The 23600-nt window shown below is 37.4% G+C and overlaps 2 protein-coding genes across 2 annotated transcripts; both read left to right on the forward strand.

Moving 5' to 3' along the window:
- Positions 1-3823: 3823 nt before the first annotated feature.
- On the forward strand, positions 3824-5043 carry LOC113699118 (receptor-like protein 44). The gene has a single exon (XM_072057308.1). It carries the CDS (start codon positions 3967-3969, stop codon positions 4789-4791), a length of 825 nt encoding a protein of 274 aa, XP_071913409.1. The 5' UTR covers positions 3824-3966; the 3' UTR covers positions 4792-5043.
- A 10681-nt stretch (positions 5044-15724) lies between these two features.
- LOC113697994 (DEAD-box ATP-dependent RNA helicase 16-like) lies at positions 15725-22749 on the forward strand. Its single transcript, XM_072057310.1, has 15 exons — positions 15725-16106; positions 16219-16377; positions 16482-16571; positions 16670-16798; positions 17050-17150; positions 17529-17643; positions 18159-18290; positions 18759-18824; positions 18930-19109; positions 19503-19598; positions 20059-20196; positions 20645-20727; positions 21271-21308; positions 21401-21615; positions 22418-22749. The coding sequence occupies exons 1-15, from the start codon at positions 15852-15854 to the stop codon at positions 22508-22510; spliced, it is 1890 nt and encodes a 629-aa protein (XP_071913411.1). The 5' UTR covers positions 15725-15851; the 3' UTR covers positions 22511-22749.
- The last annotated feature ends 851 nt before the right edge of the window (positions 22750-23600 follow it).

A 23600-nucleotide genomic window follows, 5' to 3' on the forward strand; every position in this document is an offset into this window, starting at 1 on the left:
TAGCGATTGGGTTTCTGTGTCTAAAAGAAGGCCAACGCAAATAATTCAATCCATGAACCAAAACTAGACATGCACCACATATATATATATATATATATGTATATATCTTAAATGAAAGAAAGCAGATACAAAAACTGAAAAAGGTTTCTCCACCACTACCCTGATCTACCCCCGCCCCGCCAGCCAGAGGCGGTGGTGGTTCAGTTCTGGAACATTTACTACTACATCATTATTATATCCCTAACTTTGATAGCGAAATTTTACCTGGCAGAGTTGTGTGGTTAAGTGCTAACCTGACCTGATCAAGCACCAGTAAATGTTCCATGGGGGCAGGGAGCCAGTGAAGACGCACCAAGTATTCAACTTATCGTCCTTTCGTACAAGATGATGATTGGACAATCGGTCCAAGGTGCATTCGAAACGAGTAGCCCACTACTAGAGGCTGAGTAGTGTCCGAGTGTTTTTAATTTAGGTGCAGTATTAATTATATTAATACTACGACTCCCCTCCCCACTATTTCTATCTGACGACTCATTAGTAGAGTCGTCAATGTCTATCCCTACCACCAGTTCTACTACCATATGCGTAGTTAGTGCGTTTCATTGCGTCGCCAAATCCCTAACCTTCAGTACCAACTTTTTTGTTTTTTTTGGTACTTTATCTTTCACCAGTTCGTTTTCCAAGCGGTGAGATTTTTGAGGCTCTTAGACCAAAAACCCATAATTACATGCCTTGGAAAAACACACTGATAAACCTGCAATGGTTGGTTGGTTGGTTGATTTTTCAACTGCACCCAAAACCACTAACTAGTTAATGGTAATTGTTGTGCAAGTATTCAAGCTAAGACTAGCATTTGTTCCGATTTCAGAAGACCGACGAATTACACATCATTTTCGAGTCCCTGTCAGTGTCACACACACACGCACACACGCACGAATGAGCTGCCTGCGCACGCACACACGCACACACATATATGTGTGTGTGTGTGAGGAGTGGGGAGGAAGAGTGATGGATTGTGCAGCGTTAATACCCACAAAGTTTGTTTCCGACTTTTCCCCAAGTAACGCCATAGATATTTAGGAGTAAGATGATATATCTGCGAAGGAAAGAGATCATGCTGTCGGAGGGACCAGTTAAGGCTATGGTACAAAATTCTCAGGAGCAGCGGGACTGCAACTCCTGTTCCCGACTTGGGACGCAGCACAAACTTCACGGGCCTGCTAGGCAAAAATATGGCTTCTTCCTTCACTTTCAGTGATCCATGAAGCGCGCTTTTGGATTTAGAGCTTTGGACTTTGCTCCCAACAGCAGCATGTTCATTTGTGCTAGCTTGTAGGAAAAAGATGTTGATTCTGTCTTGAGCAGCTTATTGGGATATGGACGGACATTATACAGTTATAAATGGATGATGTGTTTTTTAGTTAACACCATGATAATCTAGATTGTGTTAAAAAAAAAAAAAAAAAAACTAGATTGTGCTTTAGTAGTATCCTAAAGTGAGTTGCATATGGATGAATGATTATGCAAAAAACTTCAGCATTAGTAATAAAATTTGAATATTGCAAGCGTGACTCTTTTGCAATCTCCAAACTCACAAAATAATCACTACTTCCTAACCCTTTTGTGTTCAATGGACAACCAAGTATTACAATGGGAAGTTCGTTTTATATAGTCCTATTATATATGCTGCCTTGATACATTTTTTAAGCTAAACCCTCACCCGTTTTGAGGAATTAAGTACTGAAAGTTACTCAATCCGGTAGGTAAAACCAAAACTACATAAACAGCAGCTGAGAAAGTACTTTGTAGGTTTTGGACTTGGTTGCGCGCCCACTGTCAATGCAGCTTTAGGCTGGGTAGAGCATGAGTAATGTGGTCCATCTTGCCGTCCAAACCCGGTGATAACTTTTAAATTAAGCAATACTTAAGAGGTATCATTTCAGAGAACATGCATAACATTAAAAGTAAACACACAGAGAGAAGAGTGGGAAAGTACTCTACAGTTGAGGGGCCAGAAAAATTGGAAAATCGTCTCCAGCAAGGCCATTTCTTTTCTTTCTTTTTTTTTTAAATTAAATTAAATTTTTGGATAAATCAAAAGAGCCAGGAGGGGCAAGTGCATCAATAAATCATCTCTTAACCGTGATTATAAAAGTTTTAATCGACTTTAATTGTTTCATTAAAGCAAATAGGAGTAGTGGCTGATTGGTCCGAAGAGAGATAAGCTTGCCGCATAAAAAGAGTGTAATTGAACTAGAATTCGACGTTGCTAGCCGCCCATGAAAATGAAAAGAAGAGCGCATCAAGTGCCCAAAAATTGCCATTGAGGACGGGATTAGTGTTGTCCCCATCGAAACCCCACCAGTCCTCAAATTTTGCAGCAGCTGACCCACCCCCAGTCCGCAACAGAGAACACCCCGTCTCGCTCGTGCCAAGTATTTTGTATTTACTTCCACTTTCATTTTCACCAAGCCTATCAAGTCTCTAGTGGGATCCTGATCTCCCCCGGTTCTTTTCTTTTTTCTTTTTATTTTTATTTCTGGGTGTTATAGACTACAGAAGAGAAGCTAAGTATTAATAGAAATTAATTCTCATTCTCGTTATCCCCATACTCACCACCACTCCCCAGCACTTCCCCTACCAAACACCCCAAAAAAAAAATAAAATTAAAGAGCCTTATGATGTGGCAAAAGCCCACAGCATGAGCATGAATTAGCTCTAATTAATTATGAAAGATCTCGAAAACATTAACCTAATCGTTTGACACGGTAGGGGAAGGTCGGGTATCCGCCACGTCCATCATTTGACTGATCTGACCCGCAAGATCCTTATCTTGTCGATCAGTTATTTTTTTATCATTATCTACCTCGCATATTAGCGAGTACCTGCTAAGTTAGGGCTAGCTCAACAGGTATTCGCTTCGTCCGACTTATCATTTAATTTTTTTTAAAAAAATAATTTATACTAATTTAATTTTGTATTTTAATATTTATCTAAAATTTAATAAAGGCTTTGTTCTAAAAAAAAAGTCTCCCACTAGTGAAGAAAATACAAGATAAAGGAAAGAATTTAAAAGACTTCAAAATCAATAAAAGTTTGAAATAAGTAACACATTTTTTTAAATATATGTTCCACATTAATTAAATTCTTTTCTATAAAACATAATATCATGATCTCGACAAATGAATCTTGTAAATAAACTATAGGCTTTCAATTCGTAATACCATTTGTTCAATGAAATTGCTCATTTAACTCTAAAAATATTATTTTATAGTATGCGTATAAAAATAATATATATATATATATATATATATATATACACGCGACGGCGAGTCGAGTTCTCGTGAATTTTTAATTATGCGGCCATAACTTATCCTGCATCTTAAATGGCACCCGACACTCTTTTGATCCAATCAAATAATACAGATCAGATATTCTAATTTTTGAGTCGAATTAGATTGGATACGACGAATTTTTGAGTTAACGGATAATTTTACCCGCCCTGATGACAAATGACAACACCAATCCCCTTCCTCCTAGTCCGTGCTCGTGTTGCTGGGCTAGCGTGCGGCTTGTCACTCTGATAAGGAAATTACGAAAAATCCCAAATAAAAAGCATCCCTCTCTCATTCTTTAAAATTCTTTCTTCGTTGCTTCTTTTTGGTGAGTCCCCTCCTTTCCCCTTCTCTCAGTTTCTGAACATCAGCTCTGTGAACTTCTACTAATCCAATATAGACTAGAGCAATTAGTCTAATTACTTCCATACATTACAGCAAATTGTACCCATCTTCCCCTCCCACCTGTTGCCAACCTGCACTCAGATAGTGCTACAAAAAACGTCCCCCCAAGATAAAAGAATACTTTAGTAACTGCAAAGTATAACAGTATCTTATAATTCTCCAAACGCATTTTAGTGCCACCAGCCTCTAGCCCCCAACGCAACACCCTCCACCCCCCACAAAAAGAATGGGTGTTTGGAGCAACACAAGAATCCTGCTGCTGATTATCCTGCTAACGTGCGCCCTACTCCCGCCATCAGAGCCAGATCCAAACGACGAGTTATGCTTAACCCACCTCAGTGAATCCCTTCAAGACCCATTAAAGAACCTCCATAACTGGAGCAAAGCTACCTTCGCTAACCCTTGCCAAGGCTTCACCTCCTTCCTCCAAGGTGCCACCTGCAACAACGGCCGCATTTACAAACTCTCCCTCTCCAACCTCTTCCTAAAGGGCTCCATCTCCCCCAATATCTCCAGCTGTACTAATCTCCAAGCACTCGACCTCTCCTCCAACGCCATCTCCGGCCCCATCCCCCCTGACCTCCAATACCTCGTCAACCTCGCTGTCCTGAACCTCTCCTCTAACCGACTTTCCGGGCCAATCCCGCAACAGCTCGCTCTCTGCGCCTACCTTAATGTGATCGATCTCCACGATAACCAACTTTCCGGGCTCATCCCTCAGCAGCTGGGATTGCTGGCCCGCCTCTCGGTTTTCGATGTTTCGAATAACAAGTTGTCCGGTCCGATACCGTCGTCCTTAGGAAATAGGAGCGGGAACCTGCCGAGGTTTAATGCGAGCTCCTACGAGGGGAATAAGGATCTGTACGGGTACCCATTGCCGCCGATGAGGAGCAAAGGGCTATCGGTTCTGGCCATTGTGGGGATCGGATTGGGGAGTGGGTTGTTGAGTCTGGTGCTGAGCTTTACAGCTGTTTGCGTATGGTTGAAAATTTCGGAGCAGAAAATGGCTGCTGAAGAAGGCAAAATTAGTCAACTCATGCCGGATTACTGATTCAGCCTCTTTTTTTTTTTTTTTCTTTTTTTGTTCTCTCTTGAATTCTTCTTTTTTTTTAAAAAAAAATATATTATTAATGGAGCTGCCACTAAGAATCAATGGCTGGATAGGATTGGATGGAACTTACAGGTATGTTTAGGGAGATGGTGTTAGTATTGGTAGTAGATTAGCAGTAGCAGTAAATTTTAGTGGCGATGATTGTGATGGGCATCTGGATTGAAGTTCCATGTTGTTGGCTTTTTGCTAAAATTTGGGGGTATGTTCCAACTTCATTGGGGAGAGGGGGGGGGGGGGGTGATTTAGTTGCTCTTTTTTTTGTTTTTGTTTTGTTTGCGCCCCCTTTTACGTCTTCTGCTGTGACCGTTTTCCTTCTTTTTTTTTTTCCCACCTTTTGTGCTAAATTTTGGTTTCATCCTTCTGAAACATTTGACAATGTAAAGAATTAACGAATTCAATTACGAGTTAAGGCAAATGTATTACGTACATTTTTTTTTTTCTCAAATTGTTTATTTTAATATAGTGGCACTGTAAATTACGTATTTTTTTAGTGCTCTACAGCATAAATGTTAGAGTACTTGTCGACTTTTTGCTTGTGCGTACGCTAAAAGTTGACTTACGTACGGTTGTTTAAAAATATATTTGTGGAGACATCCCATGTTTGCAGAGTTTGACTACTAAAAAATTATTAATTATGGAATGGGAAACATTCCAGCTGATCACAATCTAATTTTTTTCTTTTGTTTGTATACTCCTATATTATACATACTAATTAGCTCTAAATACTGTGGATTAGTTGCTGGCGCGACTAGAATAAATTATGGCATTAGCATTTAATACGATGTGGGATTTCCTGATTTCTATTTCAAATCATCTAGTATATCTGAGACCTTAGTTGTGATTGATTTTTATTGTCAAGATTTTTTTTCTTCCTTTTTTTGGGTGGTGTCAGTGCCGGGTTGTTCGTGGTGTAAACACTAAACAAGGGTCGTGTTTTCTATAATTACAGAGAATTTGTGATTATGTTGAATGATCAATCAACACTAAACAAGGAGAATTTGTGATTATGTTGAATGATCAGATCGGAAGGAAAAGACACAAATGAGTCTGTGTAGAGCAAGATGTCAACGGGGCAGGCAGGCGGGCAGTTAAAAGTTTATTCCAAGCTGTTGAATCATGAGCGAAAGGAACTCTTTTTCTTCGAAATTATTATTATGATTATGAACCTAACTAAGAATTTAGGCTTCCGCGTGAAGGGAGCCTGTATTAATATATGTTTGAACCACAGTTAGTCAGCCAGTTTTTCATACTACCATTTCTGTTAAGCCAAAATAATGAAGCATTATATACTTTCATTATTATTATTGATGATTTGATACTACTACTACTTCACAATTTTGAAGTTGGGCACGATGTAAAGATTGATTCAATTAGATATTTTTCTTACAATTCTCCTGACCTTGTGATGGTGGATTGAGTGGTTTGACTTTGTGATTTTTGATCTGTTGGCCATATGAAGCAACGCCAACATCCTAGGCCTAGCTTTCGTTTCAAACGTGCTCACATGCTTTTTAGTATTACTTTTGTGCACAAGACAGACATTCTTTTTTATTTTTTATTTTTGGAAAGACGACAACAACTGTTGTATCGTTTAATTTATTCAGGAGTAATTCTAATTTAATTTATTCAGGAATAATTCGAAAGGGACTGAATTATCACCGAATCAAACGGATATACTACGCATCCGTCTGAATTTTTGAATCATTATCGAATCAAACGGATGCACTACACATCTGTCTGAATTTTTGAAGCCTAGCCAATTTAAATGTGAATTTTTGAACTCTTGACTTGGCAAGCCTTAATGGCTAGGTGGTGGCCATCTCATCCTATCAAAGGCCGGTGGTTACACAAGACAGACATTCGTGAGAGAGAAAAGTTGCTTCCTCCGAAGTTGGGTGCGGTCTTCCTCCTGTTTCTTCCTTTTGTTGTGGATTGTTTTCTCTAATTTGCTTATACGACGTTGGAATTTCAGCTTGAACGACTGAAGTAAAAGTGCCAAAACTTTTTGTGGTGATTGCTGATTAGGCTCATCAACATGAAATAGAAGCCACTAGAGCCTGAACTTTTTTTTTAGTCAAAATCGTTGCCACGATTTTTCCGTAAGCCAATCTTATCGACTGCTAAAAATTTACAAATTTCTTGATGTTAATTTAATCGGCTCTAATTTTGTTTCCTTTTGGTAGATGAAAGTACCAAAAGAAACGGAGATTGATGACTGAAATTAACCCGATATTCCTGTGAATCACTTAACGCCCGTGCCGTCCTCCTCGTCTTATTAGTTTTCTTGTAGAAAATTCCCGATGGGCTCAACAAATTGAAAGGGCAGCACAGAGAAAAGAAAGTGATGCATGGCACCTTGTACGTTTCATCAGATCATCAAATGGATCACAAGATATTCAACTTCGCACCGAAAGTAAAAGTTAAGTCAAAGTCTGCTTTAATTCCTCTCATTAATGCATCCCCCAAGAATAGCATGCATGTTATGGACTCATCATTTTCTGGGCCCTCTTTGCCCAAAATCCCTAAGAAAACTCTCATGAGTCTTCGGACTGTCAGCGGCCGATTCCATTTCCTTCAATTCGGACCAAATTGATTTGGATTTATGCACGCTTCCCAAAATTCGGGACGAGTACAATATGAGATAATTATATGCATATATATTATATAGTTTTTTAAAAATAATGCAATTAAAATACTTGTTTGGCAGAATTATAAATTCGCATGTGAATAGTACGAATGTCTTTGAAAGTTATGAAACTGAAAATACAACAGTTAAAATTACTATATTTTTTAGAGATCATATTATATTTATGCTAATTTTAACCCATATTCTTGTGTATGAGACACTAAATTTATTAAAATCTTATCAGCTTATTACTTTTATATGTATAAATCTATAGAATTATGTTTTGTTAAGTACATAATTATTTTGTATATAACCAAGAGGATGAAGTCCGTCTCCTTACTAAAATTTTAAAATTTTTTCAAAAATTATAGTATAATTCGTGAAGTATAATACGTCAAAAGATTATTATGTGTTTTATATGATCAATTAAAAAGTAGGGTAAATTCCCTTTTGACCCCCTAAACTATACCCTGATTCTCACTTAAATCCCTAAACTTTTAAATGGGACACTTAAGTCCCCAAACTACTGAATCCGTCCCAATTAAGCATAACCGCTGACGGACTCGACAGAATCGTCAGTGTTTTCCGAGCGTGCAAAACAAGCGCCGTTAGTCAGACTAAGCAAGCCATGAAAACTGAAATAGCCAGGACATAATTGTAATTTCGCCCGTTAGGTATAAGGGGAAAAGAAAATTGAGGGAAGCAGCTTTGTTTCTGTCGTCTTCAGTCTTCACCGTGGATTTGAACAGATAGAGAGAGTGAGAGAGAGAGAGAGGGACGGTGTGAACGAAGTTAGCAGATTTGTGCTAATCTATACCTTTGACATTCTTGTGACTGTGAGTTAGAGGTGACTGGCATTGTAAAATGGGAAAGTCTAGATCGACATTCAAGAGGGCTGATGGAGAAATGAGGTCGCCATTGAAGAACAAGAAGAGAAAGCCCACTCCCACTCCCACTCCCGGTAAGAGAAATGATATTAAAATGTCATTATTTGCTTGTTGGATAATAGCGTATATAGTAGTTGGGTTATTGCGCTGTGTTGTCGGTTAGGTTTTGTAGTGATATTGTGTAATGTAAAAAGGGCCAGAATGTTCCCTGTATGGGCAATTTGATAATTTGGGGTATTTTTTAAGGCAATGTTAAGACAAAATTGTTTAATGTCGAATGTTTATGCTGTTCCCTGTATTTCAGACATTATTGTGGTCCCCTATCCACTGCAAAAGGTGTAAAAAAAATTAATTATTGAATTAAAATTTTTTTTCTTTGAACCAGGAAATGGTGATAGTGGAACTTGGCCTGAACCTTTCTCCTTAAAGATACATCATCAAGGAACCTTCACAGACTCTCCTAACAAACAGTATATAGGGGGACGGGTTGATTTTATAGATAGATGCAACCCAAAAATGTGGTCATTAGTAGCTCTAGACAAATGTGGAGTCCGTCTTGGGTATGATGCAGAAGATCGTTTTGGGTGGTATTATCTGCTACCAGGGATGACATTGGATACATGCTTGGTCTTTTGTATGTGTGATAGGGATTGTGAGATGATGGTGAACACATTACCACCACATAGGGTGGCAGAAGTGTTTCTTGGAGTTTTGTCACAAGGTTGTTCACAAGCTGCAGCACCCTCTAGTGCTGGGCCAGAAGTAGAACCAGAAACTGCAGACAAGCAAGCAAAAGGTCTTGACGTTGAACCAGAAAGTATTGAAGTAGCACCAGAAACTGTAGACAAGCACTCAAAAGGTGCTGATGTTGAACCAGAAAGTGAGGAATTTTATAGTGTTGCTGCTGAAGATGAAGCAGAATATGAAGACGTGAATAGCAAAGCGACTGAAACTGAAAATTTGGTAGAAAAGAAAGCTGATAATAGGAGTGATGCTGCAAAGGAACAAAAAGATGTTGAAGGCTGTGTTGAAGCTTCAAATGCACAAGTCAAAGAAGAAGATGACCAAAGTAAAAATTGTACTCCCTCCGTCCCACTTTGTTAGTCTTGTTTTCCTTTTTCGTCCGTCCCAAATTGTAGTCCACTTTCCCATTAAGAAATGTAGTAATCTTTCAAATTGTCTAAAATACCCTTATTAAATATCTTGTTATTAATACATTGTTATTAAATGCTAACCCACTACATTGAATACATTGAGTTTTTCCAATACATTGAATACATTGACTACATTGATTAGCATAAGGGTATTTTAGGAAATTATTAATCTAAATTTATGTTTCCAACCAAATTAATTACACTTTCTTAATCTGTGTGAAAAAAAGACCAAGACTAAGAAAACGGGACGGAGGGAGTAATAAAAATGCACAAAACACAGCCAGCAATGAAGGTGGTGTAGGGGAAACAGAATGTGATGCTGCCAGACAAGAAGAGGAAGAAAATGGAGTCAATGTTAATGAGAAGATTGCAGATTCAGACTATGAGGATCAAGAGGGAGACAATGGCATATTAGATGAAGCCATCAAAATTGGTCAAACATTTGGAGGAGACCTAGGTGCACATTCAGCTGGCCCTTCGCATTGCAATAAACCTGGTCCTTCTCATTGCAGTGAGCAAAGAAATAAGAAGGCAGGAAGGAAGAGAGACCCACATATTGAAATTAACTGCTGTGATGACTCGGATATGATTAACATTGATGACTTTGAATCAGAATATGACTCGGATGATTCATTTGAATTGAAGAGTCAAAGTGAATCCGATGAAAATGGGAATAGTAAGACAAGGAGGCCTAAATTTTCAGTTTTTAATGAGCAAACAGACATGAAGAAATCAAAGTTTGAAGTTAGTCAGAAGTTCACATCAGTCATTATATTCAGGTTGGCTGTAAGAATCCAAGCAATTATGGATGGGAGAGATGTGTATTTCAAGAAAAATGATACACGGAGGGTGAGAGTGAAATGCAGAAGTTGTGACTGGCAGCTATTTGGATCTAAAATGCAAGATGAAAATACTTTTAAGATAAAAACACTTAGTGATAAGCACACTTGTGGAAGAGTATTTCACAATAAAAACATGACATCTAGGTTGGCTAGCAAACTATTTGTTGATGAGGTAAGGAAAACGCCATCTATGACAGTGCATGAGTTGATGACCAAAGTAACTGAGGAGTTAAATGTTGATTTCAGCCTTAAGCAAGGATATAGAACACTTAGAAAAGTTAGAGACACTATTCAGGGGTCCCATGACAAACAGTACACCATGTTGGAATCATTTTGTGGTGAATTGAGGAGGGCAAATCCGGGATCTACTGTGTTTGTTGAGACTGATGTAGATGAAGATGGTGTTTCTAGGTTTAGAAGGTTGTATGTGTGCTTAGAACCAATAAAGAGAGGTTTTTTAGTTGGTTGTAGAAAGTGGATTGGGTTAGATGATTGCTTCCTAAAAGGTCCATATGGTGGGCAGCTTTTGTCAGCAGTTGGAATGGACGGTGATAACAAAATATTTCCCTTGGCAATGTCAGTTGTTGGGGCAGAGAATTATGATAATTGGAGTTGATTTTTAGGATTGCTTGTACAAGATTTAAAAATTGAAGACTCTAGTTGCTGGTGCATTATGACTAACAAACAGAAGGTAGTATTTATTAATACAAATTAATAAATTTATTATCCATTAACTATTTATGTTATACTATTGATATTAATGTGACATATGTGATTGTTATGCTGTGTTGCACAGGGACTACTTCAGGTTGTTAGGGACAAACTTCCACAAGCTGAACATAGATGTTGTGTCCAACACCTTTACACTAACTTCAAGCAAATGCATAGAGGTCTTGCTCTTAAAGATAGGCTTTGGCGATGTGCAAGGGCTTCATATATGACTCATTTCAAAGCAGAAATGGAGATGATGAAGCAAGAATCATTAGATGCATATGCATGGTTGGATGAAAAGGACCTCAATACTTGGTCAAGGGCTCATTTCAAGACTGGATTGGATTGCGATATATTGGTTAATAACATGTGTGAATCTTTTAATTCAGTTATTTTAAAGGCACGATCACTGCCTATCATAGGCATGTTGCAAACTATTTACTTATATTTATTGAAGAGAATGGAGAAGAATAGAGAGACAATGTCCAAGCATGAATGTTAAGCTACTTGCTTACTATTTTTTATCAGCACTTCTTTCTAGTTACCCTATGTTCAATATCTAATTTGCCCTTTTATTTGTCAGGTCTCTTATGTCCAGCAATTTTTGACATTCTTGAGAAGGCTAAGAAAGAGCAATGCATGTGATCTGCTATTACGCTGGCACAATGAAGTATCAGATATGCTGTCCTTTTGGTGACCAGTTTGTCGTTGATTTGGGGAGCAAGACCTGCACTTGTAGAAAATGGCAACTGAGGGGAATCCCATGTGGCCATGCAGTGGCTGCTATTTATAGGAGACGTGACAAGCCAGAAAAAAATGTGGCACCTATCTACTGGAAGACTACATACATGAAGAGTTATGAACCTGTGTTGAATCCAATCAATGGACCTAATGTGTGGGCCCCAGTAGATTTACCACCAATGAAGCCTCCAAAATATGGGAAATCACTTGGAAGGCCAAAAAAGACGAGGAAAAAGGACCAGATGAAGATAGGAACAGCCAGTCATGTGTGAATCCATCTAAACCTCACAAAGTTAGCAAGGTTGGCACTAAGATGAGCTGTAGTCTGTGCAAGAAATATGACCATAATAGGAGGAGCTGCCCGAAAAAAAATCAGCAAACTGCTCCAGTAGAAAAGGGATGAGATGGCCATATGGATAAGGAAACTAGTGGGACCAGCACACAACAAACAGATGCCATCAGAAATGAAACAAGGCATACCAGTACTGGTCCAACTACTTCTAATGTGACTCACTTAAGTACACAAGAGAGCTGCACAGCTGCTCCTCAAGGTCAGACTCAACAGAAAATTGGTGGAGAACAACCAGTCAAGGGCAAAAGAAAATGCTCATTTTGCAGGAAACCTGGCCATTCAAAGAAAGGTTGCAAGCTGAGGCAATGGACCTTTAGAAACTCACTGGACATGACTGGAGAACTTGGACTCAACAGAGCTGCAACCGATTCTCTGATTAACCCATATGAGACAGCTCCACACAATACTGAATCTGGACATGTAAGTGCTTCGAAATTTCAGTTTTTATACTGTGTGAGATGTGAAAATGTTCACTATCCTATTAACTATTTCTTATCTCGTGACATGTAGTTGAACTTCAATACTGGTGCCAAATTTTATTCACACAGTCCAGGGATAACAATGAAACCACCAGACTCATACATTGATGATAGGCAGACAGAAGAGCTTGGTTCAACTAGCCATGTCACCGGACGACTTCAACCAACCCCCTTCACTTGGAGGGGAAACATGTGTGTAAATCTGTCTACATTGCAGGCAGCAGCAGGTCACGTAAATCATTCAACTATCATTGCCAATGTGCAGCTCCATATCAGTCCATGATGTCATCATCAATGCTTGTTTTCCACAGTTGCATGTGTCCCTAACCATCTCTCCTTGGTCTTCTTTCTTATCTTTAGATTTCCGCCAGCTCTCCACCAAGAAGCTCTTACCCCTCATTTCGGTAATTAGGGCACAATTCGTCCCTTTTTTATGCATTGGATCAGGTCATTTATTTGACCCGATTGTGCTTGATAAAAGGAGGGAAAGTTTCCCTCCTTAATACGGTTATTTCTTTTTCTTTTTATATCTTTTCTCTGAATTTTCATCCCTGCCCTTGGTCAGCGGCGCTTGTTTTGCACGCTCGGAAAACACTGACGATTTTGTCGAGTCCGTCAACGGTTATGCTTAATTGGGACGGATTCAGTAGTTTGGGGACTTAAGTGTCCCATTTAGAAGTTTAGGGATTGAAGTGGGAATCAGGGTATAGTTTAAGGGGTCAAAAGGGAATTTACCCTAAAAAGTATATATATATATATATATGTATATATCTTTCAAAATATTTTGAAAATGTACAAAATATTAAAGTTTTTTAAACTTTACATACGAACATAGAGTATACAAATTTAATACAATGCATCGTTGTCCTCTCTCTTCTACCAACCCTTTTGTTTGGACAACCTGAAATCAAAAATAAGTTCCTCTATGTTTTTCCAAAGCTCTTAGAGGAGATTGTGATCAAAACTTACTTAATTAGTTTCAAGTTATAATAAAATCATTTTCTAGCTCAACCACGTTTTCTATTAGTGAAAGAGGTTTAACTTTTATATAGACAAAAAAGTTTCACTTTTTATAGAGATTTTTTTTTTTAAATAGAGAGTTTACTATTTAGCATGTTGATCCAACTTTATGTAGTCATGATAAAGAAATCATAGGATAAAAAAAAAAGGGAAGCGAAATTGCAAAAATCATACTAGAAAAGAAATAATCATACTCAGAAATGATCATATTTAGGACTACAATCCATCTCATACTACCATTCAATCCCACCCAACCCTTAAGAAAAAAAAAAAGAAGGGTTCATAAAGAAATCACGGGACAAAAAAAGGGGGAGAAGGGGAGCGAATGGGGAAAAAATCATACTAGAAAAGAAATAATCATATTCAAAATATAATATTAAAAAAAATTATATACACAACTGCAATCCCTCTTACCAAACCGTTTAACTCAACACTCCAAAAATAAAAAGTTTTTTTGAGCATTCAGAATATCATCATTAACTAATGTATTGAAAATTCATTCAAGCCAAAAAAAAAAAGAAGAAGAAGAAACTGACGTATTCAAAATTAATAAGCCAACGTTTCTACAAATATATCAATTAATTGTTCCCAAAAAAAAATGCGCATACAAAAAGCAATTTTTTTTTTCCTTTTTTGGGAAGAGATACAAAGAAAGACTATATAAGTCGTGATTATTTGATCCGCGGTAAGATACCACGCCTCTAACTGTGGCAGGACAAAAAAATGGGGAAGAAGGGGAGCAAATGGAGAAAAAATCATACTAGAAAAGAAATAATCATATTCAAAATATAATATTAAAAAAATTATATACACAACTGCAATCTCTCTCACCAAACCGTTTAACTCAACACTCAAAAAATAAAAAGTTTTTTTGAGCATTCAGAATATCATCATTAACTAATGTATTGAAAATTCATTCAAGCCAAAAAAAAAAAAAGAAGAAGAAGAAGAAACTGACGTATTCAAAATTAATAAGCCAACGTTTCTACAAATATATCAATTAATTGTTCCCAAAAAAAATGCGCATACAAAAAGCAATTTTTTTTTTCCTTTTTTGGGAAGAGATACAAAGAAAGACTGTATAAGTCGTGATTATTTGATCCGCGGTAAGATACCACGCCTCTAACTGTGACAGGACAAAAAAAAGGGAAAGAAGGGGAGCAAATGGAGAAAAAATCATACTAGAAAAGAAATAATCATATTCAAAATATAATATTAAAAAAATTATATACACAACTGCAATCCCTCTCACCAAACCGTTTAACTCAACACTCAAAAAATAAAAAGTTTTTTTGAGCATTCAGAATATCATCATTAACTAATGTATTGAAAATTCATTCAAGCCAAAAAAAAGAAGAAGAAGAAGAAGAAACTGACGTATTCAAAATTAATAAGCCAACGTTTCTACAAATATATCAATTAATTGTTCCCAAAAAAAATGCGCATACAAAAAGCAATTTTTTTTCCTTTTTTGGGAAGAGATACAAAGAAAGACTGTATAAGTCGTGATTATTTGATCCGCGGTAAGATACCACGCCTCTAACTGTGACAGGACAAAAAAAAGGGGAAGAAGGGAAGCAAATGGAGAAAAAATCATTCTAGAAAAGAAATAATCATATTCAAAATATAATATTAAAAAAAATTATATACACAACTGCAATCCCTCTCACCAGACCATTTAACTCAACACTCCAAAAATAAAAAGTTTTTTTGAGCATTCAGAATATCATCATTAACTAATGTATTGAAAATTCATTCAAGCCAAAAAAAGAAGAAGAAGAAGAAGAAGAAGAAGAAGAAGAGACTGACGTATTCAAAATTAATAAGCCAACGTTTCTACAAATATATCAATTAATTGTTCCAAAAAAAAAAAATGCACAGACAAAAAGCAAATTTTTTTTTTCTTTTTTGGGGGAGAGATACAAAGAAAGACTGTATAAGTCGTGATTATTTGATCCGCGATAAGATACCACGCCTCTAACTGTGGGATGCTGCACGCCTAAAGGCGTTTGATTTAATATCACGAGGTACCACGCCCACTCAGTTCATTGCAACAGCTACCGAGCTACGTAATTCGACCCGAATTACCCGTTTGTCGTCATTTGGACTGCTTCCTTGTCAGCGGAAAGCAAAAGCCCTACCGGTGCAGTCTTAAACCCTCAGCCATCGTTTCTTTCCCTCGAATCCAATGGCGAAGAAAAAACAGAAATCATCGCAAAATAAGGATAAGAATCAAGAACTAAAGGAGCAGCCGGTAGTTGTAGAGGATGAAGCAGAAGCAGCAGCAGCAGCTAAACAAGAAAAAGAAGACGAGGAAAAGGAGGAGGAGGAAGAACGGAGTTTCGAAGACCTTGGATTAGACCCTCGCCTAATTCGAGCACTTATCAAGAAAAACATCGACAAACCTACTCCTATCCAGCGCGTCGCCATTCCTCTCATCCTTGTAACTGACTTGTTGAATCAATTTTGGTCGGTTTCTCGATTTGTCTAAAAGTTACGAATTCGTTAAACCCTTTTTTTTTTCTTTTGTTGGTTGTCTATCTAAATTGTTGCAGGAAGGTAAAGATGTGGTTGCTCGGGCAAAGACTGGTTCAGGAAAGACCTTCGCCTATCTCCTACCTTTACTTCAGAAGCTATTTTCTGACTCGCCTTCTAAACATAACCAAGCTCCTACCGCCTTCATTTTAGCTCCTACTCGTGAGTTATGCCAACAAGTATGTAATCTTGATTAATTTGAGCTAGTGTTATGAAGAAAAATCAATCTTATTGAGGAAGTAATGGCTTAGTAGTATTTTTGTTTTTGCTCCTCATTTTCTAGGTTTATGCGGAGGTGATGTCGCTAATTGAGTTATGTAGAGTGCAGCTGAAAGTTGTGCAATTGACTAGCAGCATGTCTAATTCTGACTTGGTCAGAATTTACCTACTTTTGTTTTGGTGCCATTTTGTAATTAATGAGCTTGGAGTTGTATAATTCAATTGTTAAACATGGGATGTTGGTGGCTGCAGAGAACAGCATTGGCTGGGCCACCTGATATTCTAGTGTCTACGCCTGCTTGTGTACATACATGCCTGTCAGATGGTGTTCTTCAGCAGAAAGCTGTTCAGGATTCCTTGTCCATTATTGTCCTCGATGAGGTGTGAATTCAAACTGTGCAATATAACTTAGTTATGATATGGATAAGAAAAAGGGTTGGTGCATTTGCTACAACATGATTATTGAAGAGGTTCATTTATCGAGTTTCTAAACAGGTGTTAGCACCAGTTTAATTAGTATGGTTATAAGAACCTCAAATACTTTCGAGGAAAAAATTTGTAATTTTGATGATCTCAAGTTTGTGGATGGCTTAGTGGTGAGAGAAACTCATGATAGTTGTATTTGATATCAGGCAGATCTTCTTTTGTCATATGGATATGAAGATGATCTTAAAGCTCTTACGGCGCATGTCCCTAGACGTTGCCAGTGTCTTCTCATGTCAGCAACCTCTAGGTTTGATCCTGTTCTATAATGCTTTAGCAGGTTATGCCTATCTGTGTTGAAATTAAATCATTATCCTAATATTTTTGTTTATATTGCATCGGGTCCAATACTCTTTTCTGTCAGTTCTGAAATTCATTCTTTTGCTTGTGGTGGGGCATACCACCGATGGCATTTTTGGCTCATGCTCTTTTAGAAAGTGATATTTTGTTTACTTTGATATCAATCTCTGCTTGTAATGCTGAAGCATGTCATGCATGAAGCTTCGCAAGAAATTTACTGCATTCAGTCATTTTATTTTTCCTCCTATGGATCGGATTATGCCACTTGCCTCTCATTGCTTATTTGGCAAATACCTTACACTGTCTTCTATCATGTGACATTTTGCAGTGCTGATGTTGAGAAGCTGAAAAGGCTTATTTTACATAATCCCTACATCTTAACTTTGCCTGAAGTAGGAGACCTTAAGGATGACATCATCCCCAAGAATGTTCAGCAGTTTTATGTAAGAAATTTTCTGCCTGCAGTTGTGTATCTTGTCAATATATTCTTGGTGGCAGTTTTGGCCCTGCAAATGAAAACTAGAATTACCATACTGGCCAAGAAGCCAGAAAATCTGCTATTGCTTCAATTCTTATATTTTGTATACTCTGTCAAGCTTCATTACAGCTCTCCAATGGAATACATACGTCATACGCAACATGCCTTGTTTAAAATTTAAAAATCAGACAGCAATGGTTATAATTTTGCGAAATTTGGTACAATCTAGTTACCCTCTAAGTTTCTGGTCTGCAGCATATCCCAAGGTTATAGTGGTTTACAACCTTTTACTGACATAATTGCTAAAGTAACAGATGATTTGCTTCTCTAGCCTAATCATGTCTGAATAGGGTTGGAGCTTTGTCTAATGAATTTATGCACATATAAGTGACTCTGTAGATATGCATAACAGTACTGTATTACATTGGAATAGTTGTTGTTATTTCACATTAACTACATAAAATTATGTCTTGCTATCAGATATCATGCACTGCCCGAGATAAGCTTGTCCACATCCTTGCCCTGTTGAAGCTCGAGCTTGTTCAGAAAAAAGTTTTGATATTCACCAATGCAATTGATACAAGTTATAGACTGAAGCTCTTCTTTGAACAGGTATTCTGACTCTTTTAATTTGCTTTCAATTATTGCTTTGCTATTGTCTTGACTTGCTAGTGCCAGTTATTTGTGGGTTATCATCTAATATCTGCTGTTTCTGATGTCGACTGGGGACTTCTGGCTTTAACCAAGTTAGAATTAACACAGGGAATAGTAAGAAGACGTTCTGCGTTTCAATTTTTCATCCCCCTAATTTGCATATAAGGACCTTTCAATTTTTTCCTATTTTTTATTTTTATTTTATTATGATTTTTTTTTGGGTGAAAATCTAAAGCTGTAGACAGATGGAAATGGGTATCAGTGGTCTAGGAATTATGGTTATCAGATCTGGGGTTTAGAAAACTTGCAAGTTCAGCAAAGTGTTGATCGATTGTATTGTTTCTTGATGAATTTCAATCTGATTGGTGAGGCAAGTATGGTAAGCCTTTATTTACAACTTCACCAATTAAGTGTCCCTCTCTACAGTTTGGTATAAAGTCTGCTGTTTTAAATGCTGAGCTGCCCCAAAATTCTCGTCTACATATCCTTGAGGTAACAGTTCTACTTGCTGGATTGTAGTCAACAAGCAGCTATCTTTATGATGATATGACTAGTCTTATTACAACCGGTCTAATTACTTGTTTCATGTTCTGTCAGGAGTTCAATGCTGGACTTTTTGATTATTTGATTGCGACTGATGACAGTCAGCCGCAAGAGAAAAAGAAGTTTGACAGTGGAAGTAATGCTGAGCAGAAGAAAGCCAGAAAGCATGCCAAGCAAAAACTAGATGCAGAGTTTGGTGTTGTGAGAGGGATAGATTTCAAAAATGTGCACACGGTAGGCTGCTTTTCTAAAATACATTTTTCTTGACACTTGATTTTTTTTTATATAAATTTTTGCACCACATTCTAGACGTCATATTGCAGTATCTTATTCTTTGTTACAATATCTTTACTTTGATGTGTAATTTTTGCGATAAGCGCAGGTATCATTATGCATAGGTTATTATATCTACTTAATCTTCTTATTAAAATCAAAGTGGATGGTTGCACGATTAGTAATTAGTATGTTACTATTGATTGAAAATTTGAGCTTTTCCATGTATGTTGTTTATCCTACCCTTGAGCTTTCTTCCATACAGGAATTGCTTTGCGTATCATCTACTTGTCTGTGGCTGATGAGGTTGTCAGTTTGATAATCGACTTGTATTGATTCTTTTCTTTCTTGCAGGTCCTAAATTTTGAGATGCCTCAAAGTGCTGCGGGATATGTACATCGAATTGGACGTACTGGAAGAGCGTATAACACTGGTGCATCTGTCTCTCTGGTAATTTTCTAAAGACTAAATTGGAATTACTTTTGTAACTGAATTTATACCCTGACTTCCAGATTGAATTTGGTTGATCTTCATTTTTTTGCAAGCAGAACTGATGAACAGTAGGATTGCTTGAATATTGACTAGAATCTTTGGTAAATCATTGGCTCATATATATCCATGTTGTAGAAGTTCTGTCATCCTTCCGAATCATGGTTTTGGTTTTCAGTTTTTTCTTTGTGTTTATTGTATACTGAAATATGCCTTTTATTTTTTATATCAAATATTGGATTGTGCTAGAGGGTTTGCCCCTATTTTTTGCTGTTATTTTTATATCAGAATTCCTAATATATGTTAGAACATGAATAATGTCTCCCCTAATATGATTAAAGTGATTATGGTAATGAATTTAAAGTTATTGTGATCATTTTCTTATATGTTTCTTATCTCCCTCTTACTTGATCTTGAATAGGTGTCCCCTGAGGAAAATGACATGTTTGAAGATATTAAATCCATCATCGGTGAAAGTGATAATATGGACTCCAATTTTATAGCTCCATTTCCGCTGCTCACTAAGAATGCTGTGGAGGGCTTGAGATATAGAGCTGAGGTAAATATTGCCTTCCTTTACTGCATAGTAAGTTGTAACTTTTTGAACTTATTATGCGTTAAGCATCTCTTTATGCTTACTTTGCTTCTGTGCTTCTTTATATGCCAAACTTAAGTACTGCATTTGTCAAAGTATGATAGAAGTGATTAATCTATATTCTAAGTAGAGTCCTTTCCATTGTGTGAATGCTCATTTCGTAAAGGAACTAGGTAGAAACTCTTCAATGGCTTTCTCTAATTATTCATGTATGTATGTTTCTTCAAGGGTAAGTTGGTCATCAACTCAGTCACCTTGGTTGCTGGACATTTCTGAGAAATTAAAATATTTACTTTTGTTATGTTAGGATGGTGATTATTAACAGCAATGAAATTGTGATTTATGTTTACAACGGTCATCTTTGGTGTTGTAAAATCAGTACTGTGGAAGATGTAAATGGCTATTTTTTCAGGATGTGGCAAGGAGTGTGACAAAAGTTGCTGTGAGAGAATCTCGGGCACAGGACCTTAGAAATGAAATTCTCAATTCAGAAAAGTAAGTAGTTTTCTCACTTTAGCTTATGATTGGGTTGGCCTTATTTTGCCTGCAAGCTTTCAGTTAATTGCACCTTGGAAGTTGCGATGCAGTTCACATATCTGTTTTAGAGTTTGTTGAATTTGATCCCTTTATTGTCATGTTATGCATTAAGATGCAGATGATAATTCTTCATACTTTGCATATGAGCACTAGACATGTTCCATTGGAAGGAGATGACATCTCTGACTGTGACATTGGACTTGGGAGTTGTTTAAGTGGATGCAAATTAAACGTTCCTCTACATCTGAACACTATATCTGATTGTCAGGGAGACATTGATTTTGACTTTTATGTCTTTGAGGTAGACAGTCACTAGCATGAGTGGCCTGTGTGGCCAAAAATTTATGCTAGTCATTTGTGATCATGTCTATTGTTTTCATTTAGCTTTGATATTGTTTTGACATGCAAATTTATTTGGATTTGCATGCATGTTATGCTTTCTGCTTATTCTTGCATGGTCTTCTATCTTGCTTTTGAGCTAATTTATATAGTTTTGATCAGGTTGAAAGCTCATTTCCAAGATAATCCCAGGGACTTAGGTAAGATGAATTATTATTCGTGGATAATTACATTGACTTTGCACATGACTTCTCTTCAGCAATTTGACACGTATATTTGTTTCTGGGGAAAGATCTTTTGAAACATGACAAGGTTTTAAGTAAGAAGGATCCGGCTCCCCATCTACGTGATGTGCCCGAATACCTCTTGGACCCAACAACGCAGGAAGCCCGCAAAATTGTAAAGCTTGTGAGAGCTGCAATGGGCAATAATAACACTGCTCGCCGCAAAGGATTTAAGGGCAAGTTTAGAAAAAGTAGAGACCCTTTGAAAACCTTTTCTGCTGAGGTACGTTTACAGTATTTTTTCTGGTCTTCATTTGCTCATGATTATACTAGCAAACATGGGTGCACTCGGGGTGGGATGCTTTTTAATATTTCAAAATTGTAGAATTTTCCTTTATAAGTATTAAAATGTTCAGTTAGATCCTTGTAAAAGTTAATGCCCCCTCTAATATTTATGACAAGTGAAATTCGCCCCTGTAAATTTGCCATCTAAACTCATTTTTGTTCCCAATTTCCTCGTAAAGAACAGAAGGTAAACTCAGTTTATCATCTTAGTTCATGTTATCATCAAATTGGGTACAAATTTTTGGTTGGTAACTTACATATATCATTTGTGCGACTAAATAGATATTCAGCATTTAGAATTCATGTAACAAATAGATAAATTGTAGGATTTACATCACCTTTTAAAAGTTAACTATTGTATCGAATGTCAGTTTCACACCCCAGAAGGCATGGGACAATGGTTAAGTTCCATTAATGATCTCAAATTTATTGTATAAAAGTAGGTATCCAAATCAGTAAATGCATGAAAAAGATGATAGATTGAATCGGCGACTATGTCTGATAATGCAATGGGGCCAAAAACAAGTTCAGATTGCAAGATGGAAAATCTACAATTTCTAAAACTCTAAGGGGACCAAGCTCTCGCATTCGCACTTGCTAGCATATTTTGCAAAATAATACAAAAATTACTTTATACAACTGCATTACATCAAAATGTTGTTGAATAGCTTGCAATGGTGGTGGGTCGAATAGCTTGCAAGGGCAGATTTCTTATGAATTTAACGAAGTCTTGGTTTCAGGCATCAAGACGACCTTCAAAAGGTGGGATGAGGAGGAGGGGACCAGGGTGCGATGCCAGTCATAAGCGCAAAAGGAAAGAGACTGTCGATTGATTTGTTGCGCGCTCGCTGGAATATTTCAGCTCGGGAGAGTCTCAGTCCCCAAAAGTTTTGTTTTATATTATATATGATTGTAATGGTAAATTTTGATATCCAGCATGTCGTCCCGTTCTTGTCCGTGTCTCTTTTGGATGGTCACACTGCATTTTGCGTGCTGGGGCGATCCTGGGCCAATTGCAGTGTCTGAACTTTCGGAATTGATTAGTCTTGCAAGTATAGAATTCTTTTGGTGATGGCGTATGGCGTAGATTGTATCCGTCTAAACCCTGCGGAAAAAGTTGGCCGCCAAAAGCTGCATGATCCATTCACTCCTCCTCGTGCAACGGCTTCCAGTCCCGTACTGAGTATCGTAACAGAGCCCAATAACTAATTTGTTTAATTTTTCAAGAATACGTTTGTGGAAAAGCGAATGCTGCCTTATTGATGTCTAGAAAACATGTAGTTGTGTTGATGTAGTGTCTAGTCCGCGTTGGTAACTTCATTGGTCTTTCCTTCTCACCAGTCGATGTTGTCCGAGTCTGATAGTCTGAAGCGGACTTGCGTAGCCTATAGCTTGATTGCTCGTGCAAACAAGACAGGAAGGAATTCTCTGTCTGAGAATATCAAATGTGGCGTAAAAATAATGTTAGCAAAGAAGTTATGTTTGGAATATTTAGGTTGTGTTTGGATTGCATTTTTCGTCATTTTTCATGAAAAAATTACTATAGCGATTTGATATATGTGAGGGAAAAAAGTGATAGGGAAATGTGATCATGGAAAACGATAATATTTTCTGACGGAAACAAGCAATTCAAGTAAGTCTTAAAATTCTTCCTGAACGCCACTAGTGATATTAAGAGATACTCATTAAAGAGGCCATGTTAATGACCATGATAGGCGTGTGTCTTTGATCTTGGCAACCGACCCCCCGACCTTTTGTTTTCGAGACGGAAACAGGATCCTTCTTAAGCTAATGTACCCCGTCCAAACAAAAATTTGACAAGAGATGATGTAAACATCACTGGAAAGAAACAAAAGCTCCTCCTAAGATGTGACTGCCCCACGGCCAGCCACGATTCGTGATTGATATATTTTGACAGAAGCC

This window comes from Coffea arabica, chromosome 7c (assembly GCF_036785885.1).
Source record: "Coffea arabica cultivar ET-39 chromosome 7c, Coffea Arabica ET-39 HiFi, whole genome shotgun sequence".
NCBI classification, from domain to species: Eukaryota; Viridiplantae; Streptophyta; class Magnoliopsida; order Gentianales; family Rubiaceae; genus Coffea; species Coffea arabica.